The sequence below is a fragment of the Simochromis diagramma genome, unplaced genomic scaffold (genome assembly GCF_900408965.1).
Source record: "Simochromis diagramma unplaced genomic scaffold, fSimDia1.1 OVJJ01000618.1, whole genome shotgun sequence".
Classification (NCBI taxonomy): Eukaryota; Metazoa; Chordata; class Actinopteri; order Cichliformes; family Cichlidae; genus Simochromis; species Simochromis diagramma.
Genome location: NW_024387423.1, coordinates 8,798,367 through 8,812,292, shown reverse-complemented (window position 1 = coordinate 8,812,292; position 13,926 = coordinate 8,798,367). Strand labels below are relative to the sequence as shown.

The window sequence follows — 13,926 nt, the reverse complement described above, 5'->3', positions numbered from 1 at the left end:
CAGAGGGAAGACTGCAGCTGACATCATACAGTAATATTTACTGTGCTGTCACTGGAAAGGTACGGTGAGAAACCATGGTCTTTTGACTGTTTGTAACAGTACATTTCAGAAGCTTTCAAAGTAAATGGCTGCAAATAAGTTGAGACCTGTGCTAAGACTGCCAAACAGACTACAGCAAGTTTAAACTTTCACGCTGTGAAAAATGATCCAAGCTGAAACATCCAGGATAGCTCCAGCTTTAATGCTAAGCTACTAGAGTGGCCCAAATGCAACCTGTAGCTGTAGCTGGGTCATCCACTGCAGCTTTAACACCATGTCTGTCATTCCCTTCACCTGCTCACATGGTATGAGACTAACACTTTCTTCTTTTTCCATCATCACAAACCCTAATACTCCAACCAATTAAATCAAGTAAATAGCCTAATTCTTTTCAAAAATTTTATTTAAGGATTTTGATTTTTTTTTCCATTTGAGTTGACCAAATTCAGTACTTTTAATCTGCTACTTTGCAGATTATGCAAACTCTAGGTCAAGTATAATTTTAGAGTAATTATTTTAAACGGGTGGCTGTAGCTCAGGTGGCAGAGCAGGTCAGCCACTAATCTGAAGGTCAGTGGTTCGATCCCAGGCTGCCTCCTGGCTGCATGCCAAATATCCTTGGGCAAGATACTAACCCCATGTTTTGCCTACTGGTGGTGGTCAGAGGGCCCGGTGGCGCCAGTGTCCGGCAGCCTCGCCTCTGTCAGTGCGCCCCAGGGCAGCTGTGGCTACAATGTAGCTTGCTATCGCCAGTGTGTGAATGTGTGTGTGAGTGGGTGAATGACTGAATGTAGTGTGAAGCGCTTTGGGGTCCTTAGGGACTAGAAAAGCGCTATACAAATGCAGGCCATTTACCATTTTTATTGTATGCATCGACTACAAGCTACACTTGACTATTAAAATTGTAGCATCCAGAGTGGGTGTGATAGAGCCTGACTGATATCAGGTTTAGAAATCACCAGTATTTGGCGATTTAAAAATCAGATATATCAGGTGATATTTTTTTCTATCAGACTAGGGCTGCCACGATTAGTCGACTAGTCACGATTACGTCGACTATCAAAATCGTCAACGACTGATTTAATAGTCGACGCGTCGTTTGAAGCTTTGTAAGATCACAAAAGACGCAGGAATGAGTAGTAGGATTTAAGAGTGTAATAACGGACTGAAACAGAAGAGGGCAGCACTGCATGTACAAGGATGCCAGCTGCCGTTAAACCCCAAAGAAGAAGAAGAAGAAGAAGAAGAAGCTGTGTCCCAGAATTCATAGCGCAGCCCAGCTCAGTTTCCAACAATGGCGGCAGCTAGTTAGTTTTAAAATTACTCTTATTATTCTTTCTGGGTCACAAAATAAACATTGAACATATTTTCAGGCGAGAATGTAACTGTATAAACCTCAAATATCTGCTCAGTTTATCAAGACACCACATATTTTCAAAAGCGCGTCGACGTTTTCGGAGACGTCTGTTACCCACCAGCTCGATAGCTAGCCAGGGGCAAGGCTCACTAGAGCCCGTGAGAACACCGGACTCCCGGCAAATCGTTTTCAAACCCACCGCCGTCTTTCGCTACTCAGGTTAAACATACATAAGTCACTTAGATAACTTAAACATGTTATTGTTTGGCTTTTTTTGTATTTTATTTGTTCCTGAGTAAATCGGTTTGGCTGAGATTAAAGTTATAGTTTTTACACAGCTGAATAAACGTCAAGCAGACAACTGATTATCAGAAGTGTGAGATGCTCGAGAATATACTCCAGTGTCCCGTTATATTTTAGATAGCAAGGAGTTTATTAAACTTCACCAAAACAATCTGTAAATTTCATTAAAATTTAATAAACTATCATCTTGTCTTTATTTTTAGTTAGCACATACCTTAAACACTTAAAGCTGTAAACTAATGATAGTTATATAAGAGCAGATGCTGCTGGTGCAATATGCTGTACGTTTTATGTCCAATGGATGCATGGATGCATCCTACTGTATCATGCTGCTGAGTGACTGCTGCTCGTCAAACACATTTCATTGCAATGTTGACCCTGTGCTAACTTGCATATGACAAATAAAACTGAAAACTGATGATCTGATTAGTTGACTAATCGCAAAAATAATCGGTGACTAGTCGACTATCAAAATAATCTTTTGTGGCAGCCCTATATCAGACAAACAAAACGTACACATATTCTGCCTGACTATGCTCAGATCACTGGTTGTTGTTGTGGTATTTCAAACATTCTTGCAGAGTGCCCTCTGATGGCCAAACTATGTAACATGAACACTTATAACTTGGTTAATGGGCATTTCTCCTGTATCTTCTTCACTTCTTAAAAATGTTCACTTATCAGCTGTTATAAATAAAGGATACAGATATATTGCCAAATAGCTAATATCGGTGTTGGAATTCATTTTGAGGACGTTCTGGGTTTCTAGTAGCAAACTGTAGATGTTAGCTAAAATATTACGTGTGCTATCATACAGTCAGGTCTATAATTTGTCGTTCAAACACGTCATTTTTGTAGCTTTGCCTTCTACACTTTCACGGTGTCAAGGTTTAAGTCAAACAAGTACAGATCCAGCTTTAATTCAATGGATTTAAAAAAAAATATTGTATTACAGGCATTTTTATCCGTAGTGCCCACTTAAATTACGGGACTACGTAAACTAAGTCATTTTAACTAAAAAAATATCTGTGATGACTTAATAAGCACTTTAATTTAGCAGTAATAGAAATCATTTGACATTTAAGCTCGTCAACTTTAAAGTAGTTGCTTACTTTTTTTTAATGTTCCCAACTTTTTGTCAAGGGCTAGATCATTTTCAAGCAAATACAATACACAACAACTAAAACCCTGGACATCATCACTCAACTCAACAAATATTTGAACTGACATTAAATGCTTGAAAATCAATTAAAAAAGCACTACCAGAACTACCCTAAAATCCTGGATGACCGTCAGTGACCTACATCTAAAGTGAGCAGACCCAAGATATTGTGTCCTGCTGACACATCCATCCTGTACCTACCTTATCATTGACCTCATGTTCACGGAGGTGCTTCTGCAGCTGGCTCTCTGTGGTAAAAATCTGGGAGCATATTGTGCACTTCTTATCCTTGAGCTCCCCATCACTGAAGCCCTCTGCCTTAGATTCACTGGGATCCGCATCTGATGACAAGCACAAGAAGTGACACATGAGTATCTTAATGTGCTTTAAGAGGCTTTCTCCTGTGAAGGATAGCTAAAGTACATGTTGTACCTCTTCACTAACACAGGTTATGTGTTGCCTGGATATTTTTCTTTTAAGTCTGGATTCAAGCAGTGGGTAGCACTTATATTGTACACGTCACATGACTCTTCATTCAGATAGTGCATTTATGATATAACAGCAGATGTCAGGTCTAAGATTAACATTAAACATATCTAGAAGCAATATTTGTGAACATAAGTTATCATTCTGATCGTATATGAAATTAATAAAAGTATTTGTCCTTTTCAGCTCATTTACAATTGCTGTGCTTTTAGTTATACACATGCACCTGTTTAACTTGATTTCAAGTGTTGCATGTCCACTGGAGTGGTTAAGTCGCCGGCAGGGTCGGACTGTATAATCCAGCCATCAAGTTTGATATAATGTCGGGTCCTCCTGTTTACTCGTCAATCAGTGGGATCACGGGGTAACATTCAGTTTAAGTTATGCGGCCACCGAGCAGCTGTAACAACCTTGTGTTCTGACAATGTTATCAAATTGCAAAATGAATGCATTTCCACAGCACATGAAAACATTTTCATTGGGTCGTGTTAAATGTGCGGTTGTGACAACTTGTTCCAAGATATGCATCGGCAGCTGGACAGCCTCGCTACAGCGCTTCACAGTATCAAAACAACAATGGCCAACATTTTAGCGTGTTAGCCAAGAAGCTAACGATAGCGAAACCAGCTAGTTAGCAACAACATGCTAACAACGAAATACTAATAAATGTATACTCCATGTAAAAAAAAAAAGCGTACATTAACTAACGCCACACAGCACCGAGCTCCGCTCCTCGCGGACACCAATTTAGACTGGAAGCCAATAAGAAGAGGCACCGAAACGTTATTAATATCATTCCGCCTCAATCACTCCTTCGCCGTACAAAGCAAAGCCCACCCGCAATACTATATCCGGGGACTATATGCACTACATTGAAGTGTTATTATATGCGCTACAGAGGTGTTTGGCAAAACAATAGCAGGTTATTTGGATAGCCCATTATCTATATATTTTATTCTTTGCATTTTGGCACTTGTTACCTGTTTCGTCGTTGCTTTGAACTCTCAGTTTGCGAGGCCGGCCCCGCGGCATAGTTCCAGTACTCAGGGTGGGTGTGCTGTGAACGATTTGCTTTTCAAAATGGCGACTCTGTCATCAGTAGACAGCAGCGTCCTCGCGAAGACACACAGCTGCACGGACTAGGGAGACATCTACTGTTTGGTTTGTTGTACTTCACTTTTTGTGTACTACAACAGCAACTTTCAAGTTTTGAAGCTACGTTGTTATGAAATGCTTGGAATATGCGCAAAGCCACTTATCTTAGCAGTAAACGAGCCGTAAAAAGATAAAATAACAAGACACAAGTACAGTCAAATTCGTCAAAATGTTTTTTTCTTTTAAAAAAAGGAGGTATTTATTTTCATTAATGGCCAATAATAATAAAATAATAACAACAATAATGATAATAATAATAATCAGACCAACAGACTAAAACACACTTTCTTAGGCATTTCAGATACACCGATTGCAACGTTTTAATAGCCCACTAAAAGAGAGAAAATGCCACAAAGTGAATTAAAATGCTAGTGACACATTAAAGAGCCTATCTGTAAAAGGATGAGTGTAATATTGCTGGCAGAGAATATAAAAGCACCCATAAAATGCTCTGCATTAATTCAACTATAAACTTGCTTTTGACGTAGTTTAAATCCTCTAGGAGTATGAGATAAAAAGATCATAACGTGCAATATGTTAGTTTGGAGTTCACAATTGAGATCCTAATAATTTTTCAAGGCCAAGTTGTAATCTGACTTTAGCTTAATTTAACACCAGCAGAGGGAAGCAATGAGTTATGAATAGCTTTGGTCATTTATGGGCCGAAAATCCTGAAGACACTAACTGGATGATTGTGAAATGTTGCATTGCCTGAATGATTGTATACTTTACTCTTATCTCCGGGGAGTCCAAATGATTTGATATCTAGTGAATGTTTTGAACTTTACAGTGCAGGCACACTGCTGAATTAAAAGACAGTTGGTGCACACACCCATGCAAATATACCCAGGATGACTAAGGGCATGTTAAAGACTATGCATGCTTCTCATTTGCTTGTCTTTGTCTGATAATAATCTATGTTTGTATTGATGGCAGCACTTTTCATTTCACACAAAGTCAAAAGGATTTTATTTTATTTTATATTTTAGTAGGCAAAACACAGGGAAGCAGAGCTCGGAGCTAAAATAGAGGAACAAGACTATTGCTGTTTAGGTTACTGAAACCCCTGCAGAGGTTTGTGGCCAAATATAAATAAATCCTGCTCAAAGTTTCATCCTGGCACTATGGTATATAAGTGTAGAAGAAGAAAACACACCCAAATGCAAATCTAACATATTGACTAACATGTACTCACAGAATTGGAAAAAAAGGCACCACTCCTACCAATTTGAAAAATATTCAAAATACATGCTTTTTAATGGAAAACGATGCTTGTTCAGCTTTGCTCTGTTGCCCCTTTGTTCTGTAGACGTGTTTGGCAGCATGTAAGGATGAGCCTGATTGACTCAGCAACATTTTCCCCAGAGGCCTACAGGTGGAAAAGCAACGACTTTTGTCTGTATTTTTATTTGTTTCCAAAAGGGGAAGTCATCTCCTTGAGTTTTAGTGAATAAGCAAACAACCAAGTGCATGTTCATTGTGTAAGAACATCTGTTCCTGCCAGGCCGCCACTTACTTTGCACGTCCCCTCGTGGCTGCGCAGGCCACTGATCTCACCACTGAAAACAAAAGCCTGGACACATCACTCTGACCTTGTGGGATTGTCCACACCCCTACTTGCTCCCTTTCCTTTTTCTTTCTTATTCACCCCCCTCACTTTCCTTTCACCACAGTCAAGAGGAAAGTGATCAATCATTAAAACTGTCGTGGGCTCGGGGCAGTGGGATTCTCAGGAAGACCACATCTTTAAGAGATATGCTAAAGCCACGGTGTGATAAAAACACGCTGCGAGGGAAAATAAAGTGAGGGAGCTGCTGTCGTTGGGTCCCATCACTTGCTTTGTCATTCATGCTTAACAAGCCTCACCAAAAAAAAAAAAAAAAAAAAACCCACTGACAATCAATGGCACTGGCAGTGCTTTTCCACAGACTGGGCTAGACATGAGTCAGACTTGGAAATGCGGTGCTTGTTTGCAGCACTTCGCAAATTAGGTATCTTGTGAATAACTCCCTCCCAATTAAAGATTTAAACCTTGATTTCTTAGCTGTCAGCCGCTGTAGTTGAACTTTAATGACAAAAGACTATTCACAGAAGCGTCAGCTGTCAGGAGCGGTGTCCTTGCTGCTTCACTTTTCAAACCAAGACATTGTTGTCTGCAGATTCACCACAGCCTCACAGAAAGCACACAGAGACTATAACTCAGGCTCAAACAAAGGATAAATTCAGACCTAATATTCTCAACATGTAGCACGAGGCCTGGCTGTAAATTCCTTGACGACGGGGAAGGGGGGGGGGTGACAGGTCATACGATGACCCTTGCAATGACCCTGTTCAGTAACATTTCACATGCTGCCAGTGTTTCTTCTCCCAGGTGCAGCCGAGACTCCCCCTGTGCTGTCAGAGAGCACTGTCCGGATCCATGAAACCAATCATTCTTTGGCATCATGGAAACAGCGTTTGACAGCCGTGGTCGCCATGGGCATCCTCCCCTGTGACCATCCTCGGCGGGGGACCGGGGAGGTAAGGCCATTGCTCAGCAACCCTCTCTGGATGGCTGGTTCACTGCTCTAGAAAGGAAGCTTTTCTGCACGGAAAAGAAAAGCAAAACAAAAAAAATCCTGTAGTTTAGTTTTACTGTGAAAATTCAAAACACATCCAAAGGACGAGGGACTTCTGAATGATTGTTGCATGTGAAAGTCTGCAGCTGCGAGGAGGCGGATCATAAAAATATGGAACATTCGTAAGAATTCGACTAAATGAATATTTAACATTTCACAGTCTGAAACACTAGAATTCATAAGATGAGGTGTTGCTATCCGGCAGGCATGTAGTGCAAAATAACACCAGCAGAACAGAACAGAGTGTCAGAAAACTCAGTAAGCAATGTACATGCTATGAGGATAAAGCAAGCATGTGAAAGCAGGGCAGTATCAGACATAGTACATATACAAAGATTGTGCAATGTGTGCATGATGCAAACACAAGGTGCCTAAGTGGAACAGATATATGTCATGAGGCTCAAAATAATGTCAAAGAAATGTCGTTAGATGAGACGCAGTTGGTGTGATAACCATTAGATTGGATTTCACCCTCTCATTGCACCACACTGGCTTTCCTCTGTGTACCTTTGTCTTTCAATTGTATGTCAGTGTACTGTGCACAGGGACACGGAGAAGATAAGGCAGTTGTTTTTTTGCATATCTCCCATTTAGACTCCCATGTGATTTTGAATGGGTGAGGGGGGGCAACATTGTACAAACAAGTACACGCAACTGCTGGAAAAAAAAAGTCCTTGTACTGATATAAAACAGATCTCAACTACTCTAAAATAAAGCTCAATTCACGGTCAGCCACGCCAGAAAGATGAAATAGCATTGCAGGAGTGTTTTGTAATCAATAATGCATGGCTGCCTATCTTCTGGAAAAGAGAAAGCCCCTCCAAACACACCAGAGGCATCAGACACTTTTCATTTCATGCTGAAGGTCAGCAGAGCCGCATGGAAGTCCCTGCAGTCTGTAACGCGAAGAAGTTAACGCGTGCAAAAATGTATTATTACATTTTTTAAATTCATTCATCGCAAGCATTAATCCATTTTTATTATGCTGCCCTGTCATCTGAGGAAAGCTTCCGTTGAAGTAATCTGATCACTAATGTAATCTAATCATTTCAAAAAACAAGATCAGGATAACAAGATGAAGGCTGTGGACTATAATCAAGAAAGTACTTACTGGATACTCAGTGATATGAATGCGAAGTTAATAATTACTATATATCATACATCAAACAAACATGTAGAACCTGTGTGGAACCTAAATTTAACTTCAGTATACTTACAGGGAAAAGTTCATGAACAGTTAAACATTAAGCATTTTTTAACCATGCACAGTTATTAAGTGGATTCTAAATAAATAAAAACCACAGAACAACACTTTCTCCTGTGTTATTTAATGATGATATAAAAAACATAAATATGGCCTTTGAAACAAAGAACAATTTTATGGTTATAGACTAAAAAAGACACACATCTCTAATTCCAGGCTATGCCAAATGACTGAGTAAAGGCTACAACAGTAGTGTAAATGAAAAATGCATCTGTTTATGTTAATAATTACCTTCCTATATCTACCCTGTAATTACGAAATAGGTTCTCCAAGAAGTAGTTAAAGTGTAATTTATTGCCTCTTCCTTCCAAAAATCACCTCACACCTCTTTTTTTCATTCTTCCTTTATGCTTACTCTTGGTAAGTACCCAATTAGTGTTTTATTGATATCCTGCGCGCACAAAGTAATTAACCAGATGATTGCAAGTTGTTCTGATTGATATAACACAATTTTCTGTGAATATTTATCCTTGATATGAACTCGCGCTCACACCTCTCAATTTTTTTTTATCAACGCCCATCTGTTCAGTCCAGATTACTGTTAAATATTAATCCGTCTCCATCCTTACTGCATTATGACAGCATGCTCATCACCTGCTTGGGAGAGTCATCATCTGTATTGATTTCCCCCGGCATCTGCACATCTGGATGCTAAATTATTCTGACGCAGAGCAGCCTTCTCTCTCCTTAGCTGCTGTAAATACAAACCATGCATACACATATGTAAAATTACCCTTCCAACACGTATGCGCATTTGTGCACACAGCAATACAGACATCTACAATTGCCTCACTGTAGTGCACATGCACCCAGGATCCCATCCCCCATCTTTTTGCAGAAAACGGTTTGTTGTTATATTTGCCTACACAGATGTGCCTAATCACGTACACGCGTTCCTATATGCACACATGCATGCACCCACCTTGTCTCTCTTTCTGCGCCTAAAATGCTGAGCTCGAGGATGGCACGTAGGAATAATCAACTTCCTACCACATGAAGCCACAGCCCCACGACAGCTCAGATCAGTTAGACACCATTAAAGGCTGGTCCCAGAACAGCCACTGAGACTACCTAATGTCTTCTTTTTCCCCTCTGCACGGTGCTAACTAAATCCATCTCCTGCCTCACCCAAACCTAATTACAGGTAGAGATGCACTGTGTGAGATGAAAAGCTAGGAGACGCTTTGATTGATGCTGAGCTCCTGCAAAACAGAGCAAATAGGTAATTAACATGACAATGGGGATGAGGCAGGGGTCTCATACAAAGACACAAGTGTGGTGGTGTGGGTTGCAGGAGCAGAGGTGTCCTTATGTGTATTGTGTGCTCTTCATTTAAAGGAAGAAGAAAAAAACACCAGAGTGTAGATATAAAGAGAGCTTAGGAGGAGAAACTTTGATATGTTGTCAGATGTTTTTGTTATCTGTGCAGTGGTGAGGAGGAACAGATAACAGTCTTACAAAGTGCTGCAGGGAATGACCAGACGCTTAATGGAGGTGTTGAAACCTCGTGCGGGGATAAATAATTTAGCCTTTGACAAAGTATACCTCATAAATTTTTCATTACAGCATATTTATGGGTGAATCATGAAGATGTGATATCTGTATCAGTTTAAATTGTCAAGTGTATAGTGTAAGAGCTACAGCTCCTCTTCAAACAGTGATCTGACCAAATCATTTGATTCACTTCTCAGTTAGCAGGCTGATGTCGAGGAGAATGTGGCTCGTTTTGAGCGTAAACCATTAACGTGGAGTGTTTAAATGTCACGTTAATGCTGAGATAACGCTAAAAACGGTGATGTGAGAGCAACACTACACAATCCAAGGCTGGCTCAGGAGAATAAAACGCACACCTCATAAGCAATGGATGTGCTGGGGGAGTTGCGTTATAACATGATTCCTCTACGGGCAATGTGTTATACTTTTGCCTGGGTTTCTATGTTGGCAACAATTGCTTGGCAGCAAGTTTGGTAATCCCATACTTCTTGTTAGTTTGACTTTAGATCCCTTTAAAGCCATAGTTACAGACAGGAAAACCAAATAATACTCAATTATATGCAACCTAGAGCTGCAAATGCACTAATAAAGACTATAAACATTTAGTTTGCAGACAGATATAACTGTATGATAATACAGTGTTTATCATTTTGGCAAACAACTAAAAGAAAAAAAAGGGGTTAAAAAAAGGTCATAAGATATTTACAGCAGTTTTGACAGTAAAAAGCAAACTATAACTTCCTGTGGCAGGAACACAGAGATCTCACACTATGAGAGAATGGCTGATCAGCTACGGATGATCCACCACCTCTGACCAAATAAGCTCCGATCTGCGGCCGGCAAATTGCATGTGACTTACAAACTGGCACCAATGTTGTGTCTGTAATAACTGTCTAATCTGGAGGCACAGAGCCATACATCCAGTAACTGTTGACAGCTGGCATTGTTCTGAAACTGCATGGTTAGCTATTCTTATTCATATGTCACAACATGATGAAATTTTCCAGGCTTGTCTACCGGCCAGTTGAAAATGTTAAGAAAAAGCGCTTCAGAGTAAATTTGATGGGCTGAACGCATTCTGTACTGTACAGGAGACACGGCACGAGATTGAGTGACAATGGCCTACAGCCAATCAGGACGCAGAACACAATGCGCTGAAAAAAACAACAACAACAAAAACCAGCGCGCAAAATGGCACAAAAAATTCTGCGAAACAGCGAGGCTGCGAAAAGTGAACCACGTTATAGCGAGGGTCCGCTGTATTTCCTTATGAACTGCAGTGTAGCAATAAATAATATACATGGAAAACACTCAATTACACTTACTTGAGTAAATGTGCTTACTTTCTTTCTATATCTAGATAGAAAGAAAGTAAGTAGTCATTAGTCATTGCTAATTTTCTCTGTACTTTCTTGCACAACAATATGCAGAGAAGCAACGCTAACTCTTACTGAAGAGAAACAGGCCTTTTTTAATAAACAAACAGCTCCGATATAATTAGCAAGATCAAGATAAGTGGAGCACAGTCCAAGATGTCTGTTATATGTTTTCTGTGCGCTGCAAAACAACTCTTCACAATTGCTAATAAAGACCTGCCTATTTATGGTGAATATAGTGTACATGTGCCTAGGAAACATATATGGGATCATGAAGTATGAAGACAAGTGTAATTATTAAAGTTCTGTAGAAAGAATACCCCTGTAAATGCTCACATAACAACTAGAACACTATTAGATTGTAAGTAGTTTTCTTAACTAAAGTAAGGGCCAGGGATACCCAACCTGTGAATCTGCCCCTGTGGGCTCACATAATAAATTTAAGGGTTTGTGGTGTGATTAATGAAGCTCTGTTACACAAAATTTCTCAGTCTTTTTTTAGTTTTCCCCTGAATCTGTAAAGTCTGTTTTGGTTGATTAATTTATAGTATCAAATAGTTATTTGCAAATCCACCTTGCAGAAAATAATCTGCAGCAGTGCCAAGACATCATGTTTTGTTTACCTTTTTGATGATATAATATGTTGTTTAGAATAAATAGATTGTGAAGTCACATTTTAAGCATTTTTTTTTTTTTTTTTGTAAGTTGATTTATTATTATGCTTCTTTAAGTTCAGCGATTTATAACTGCAGCGAGGACGCTGCTGATTTTTTTTCCCCTGACACACAAAAAGGGGGGAAAAAAAGGAAAAAAAGGGGAAAAAAAGGAGAAAAAAAAGAGAAAAAACCCCCAAAACATTTTAAGCATTTTGTATTGGATTGACTGCACGCTTGTGGTGCAGCTGCAAAGAGTTTTTCATGATATTAAACATTTTTGCACTGGTTAAACACCCAGTTTCTATACACGAACTGCTGCAGTAACAGTGTACTTAATCAAGGTTAACATTACTTAGCAGGTGACCCCTTACTGACCCATTCTAAAGTACAATCGCTCTCCCTACAATTTGTATAAATGCAGTGATGTGTTATCATGCTGAACTACACCATGTTTCATTCATAGCCCAAACTGTAAAAAATACTGGCGCAGCATTATAAAGTTGCAGCCACTGCCCATCAGCTTAGATTACATTCAGACCCAAACACACAAGAAAATGCTGTAAACCCCCTGCTTGATGGCCCATCACATGATTCAAAAACACAGTAATTCCTACTCGTTTGCAGAAATGTTCCCCTGGGATTACTGTTGTGGGACAAGACTCCTTTGTTTTAGGTTTTTGGTTTAACATTCCCACTGCTTTCAAATCATTTCACAACTACAAAACTGTTTTCTGTTCATCTACCGAGGGGGAAAAAAGAGCTGTAATCAGCCAAATCACACTAACCTGCCTCCGTCATTTCAGCGTACGTAAGAAGCAGACGCAAACAAAGATAAGACTCGCGCATTCTGCAAATCACCTTTTCATTACAGTAAATCGTTTTCTGCATTTTTCTACATTTTCTGATACCAATTAGGCCACAATGACAATGCGTGTAGAGCCAAGCTATATGTCTACTTTGCACAATGTGGTTGTGTATCAGAGAAGTGGGTGTGAATGAGAGACTTGCAAATGCTTTCAAAGGGGACGCTCTGAAACTTCCAATGCACATTTGTCATGCTTTTAAGTGATTTACAAATGAGAGGCATGAGGGCTTTGTGAGGGAGATGGAGAGAGAGTTTTTCAGAGGGGAGCTTTGTGTGTCCCTGCCTACCCTGAGCATATAGATGGAGCTGGAAATTGTGTTTGTGCGTCATCAGCGGTCATTAAACCAAGACACACACCAGAGCCACTGGCAGTATGGTGATGAAGGGGAGGTGGAAAAAAAAGGCAGATGATCGTGATGCAGATGATAAATACTTTTCTGGGTCTTTTATTATTAATTGCAAGAAGTGATCATGGGAAAATTAAGCGAGAAGAAAATGAGAACAAATGTTTTGCTTCTGATAGTTTTTTTTAAATACATGTAAACTCCAGATACATCGAATGGAAATGGAATCAGTTTGTTTTCTCATCCATTTATGTCCATTTTACTGCAAATCCCCTGATACCACACCCACTCTTTCCCATGCACACACACACACTCATATTGTCTCATTTTCTCTCACACACTGACACACACACAATAACAGTATACGTTATCTCAAGTAAACACACTAACTCAACGTCACAGATGATGTCTTGCCGACTTTTGACTCATTTCTGATAGTTCAGCATTCAGCAGTGGCGTCTTGTTTAAGCCAAGCAGCACTTGAACAAAGATGAGAGGGAAGAGGGGAAAAAAAGACAGAGGAAGAGGGAGGAGGGACAATCTAAAAGCTACCCATCCCCCCTCTTTGTAAAAAAAAAAAAAAAAAGTAGAAAGAAATGCGTGCCTTGCCATGATTTCCTCTCTCACTTATATGAGGCCACTGTTTTACTTTCTATATTTAAGCACTCAAGAAAATGTAAAACACTCAGACACCCCTATAGCTGTGTCTATACATGCACCGTGGCATTGGTTTGAGTGAATCTGCTAACAGCTTTGCCACTTAAGGCAACAGGTTTCTATGAGCATAAGCAGTTTTCAAATGACACT

The 13,926-nt window shown here is 39.8% G+C and overlaps 1 protein-coding gene across 1 annotated transcript in view; it reads right to left on the bottom strand.

Annotated features, from left to right (window-relative positions):
* Positions 1–4,460, bottom strand: part of LOC120722332 (zinc finger protein 236-like) — a 54,401-nt gene extending 49,941 nt beyond the window's left edge. The window contains exons 1-2 of the mRNA XM_040013308.1: positions 4,328–4,460; positions 3,063–3,202 (exon numbers count right to left, since the gene is read on the bottom strand). Of these exons, the coding sequence (XP_039869242.1) occupies positions 3,063–3,202; positions 4,328–4,379 (192 nt within the window). The 5' untranslated portion in view covers positions 4,380–4,460. The remainder of the gene's footprint in view (positions 1–3,062; positions 3,203–4,327) is intronic.
* Positions 4,461–13,926: the final 9,466 nt, after the last annotated feature.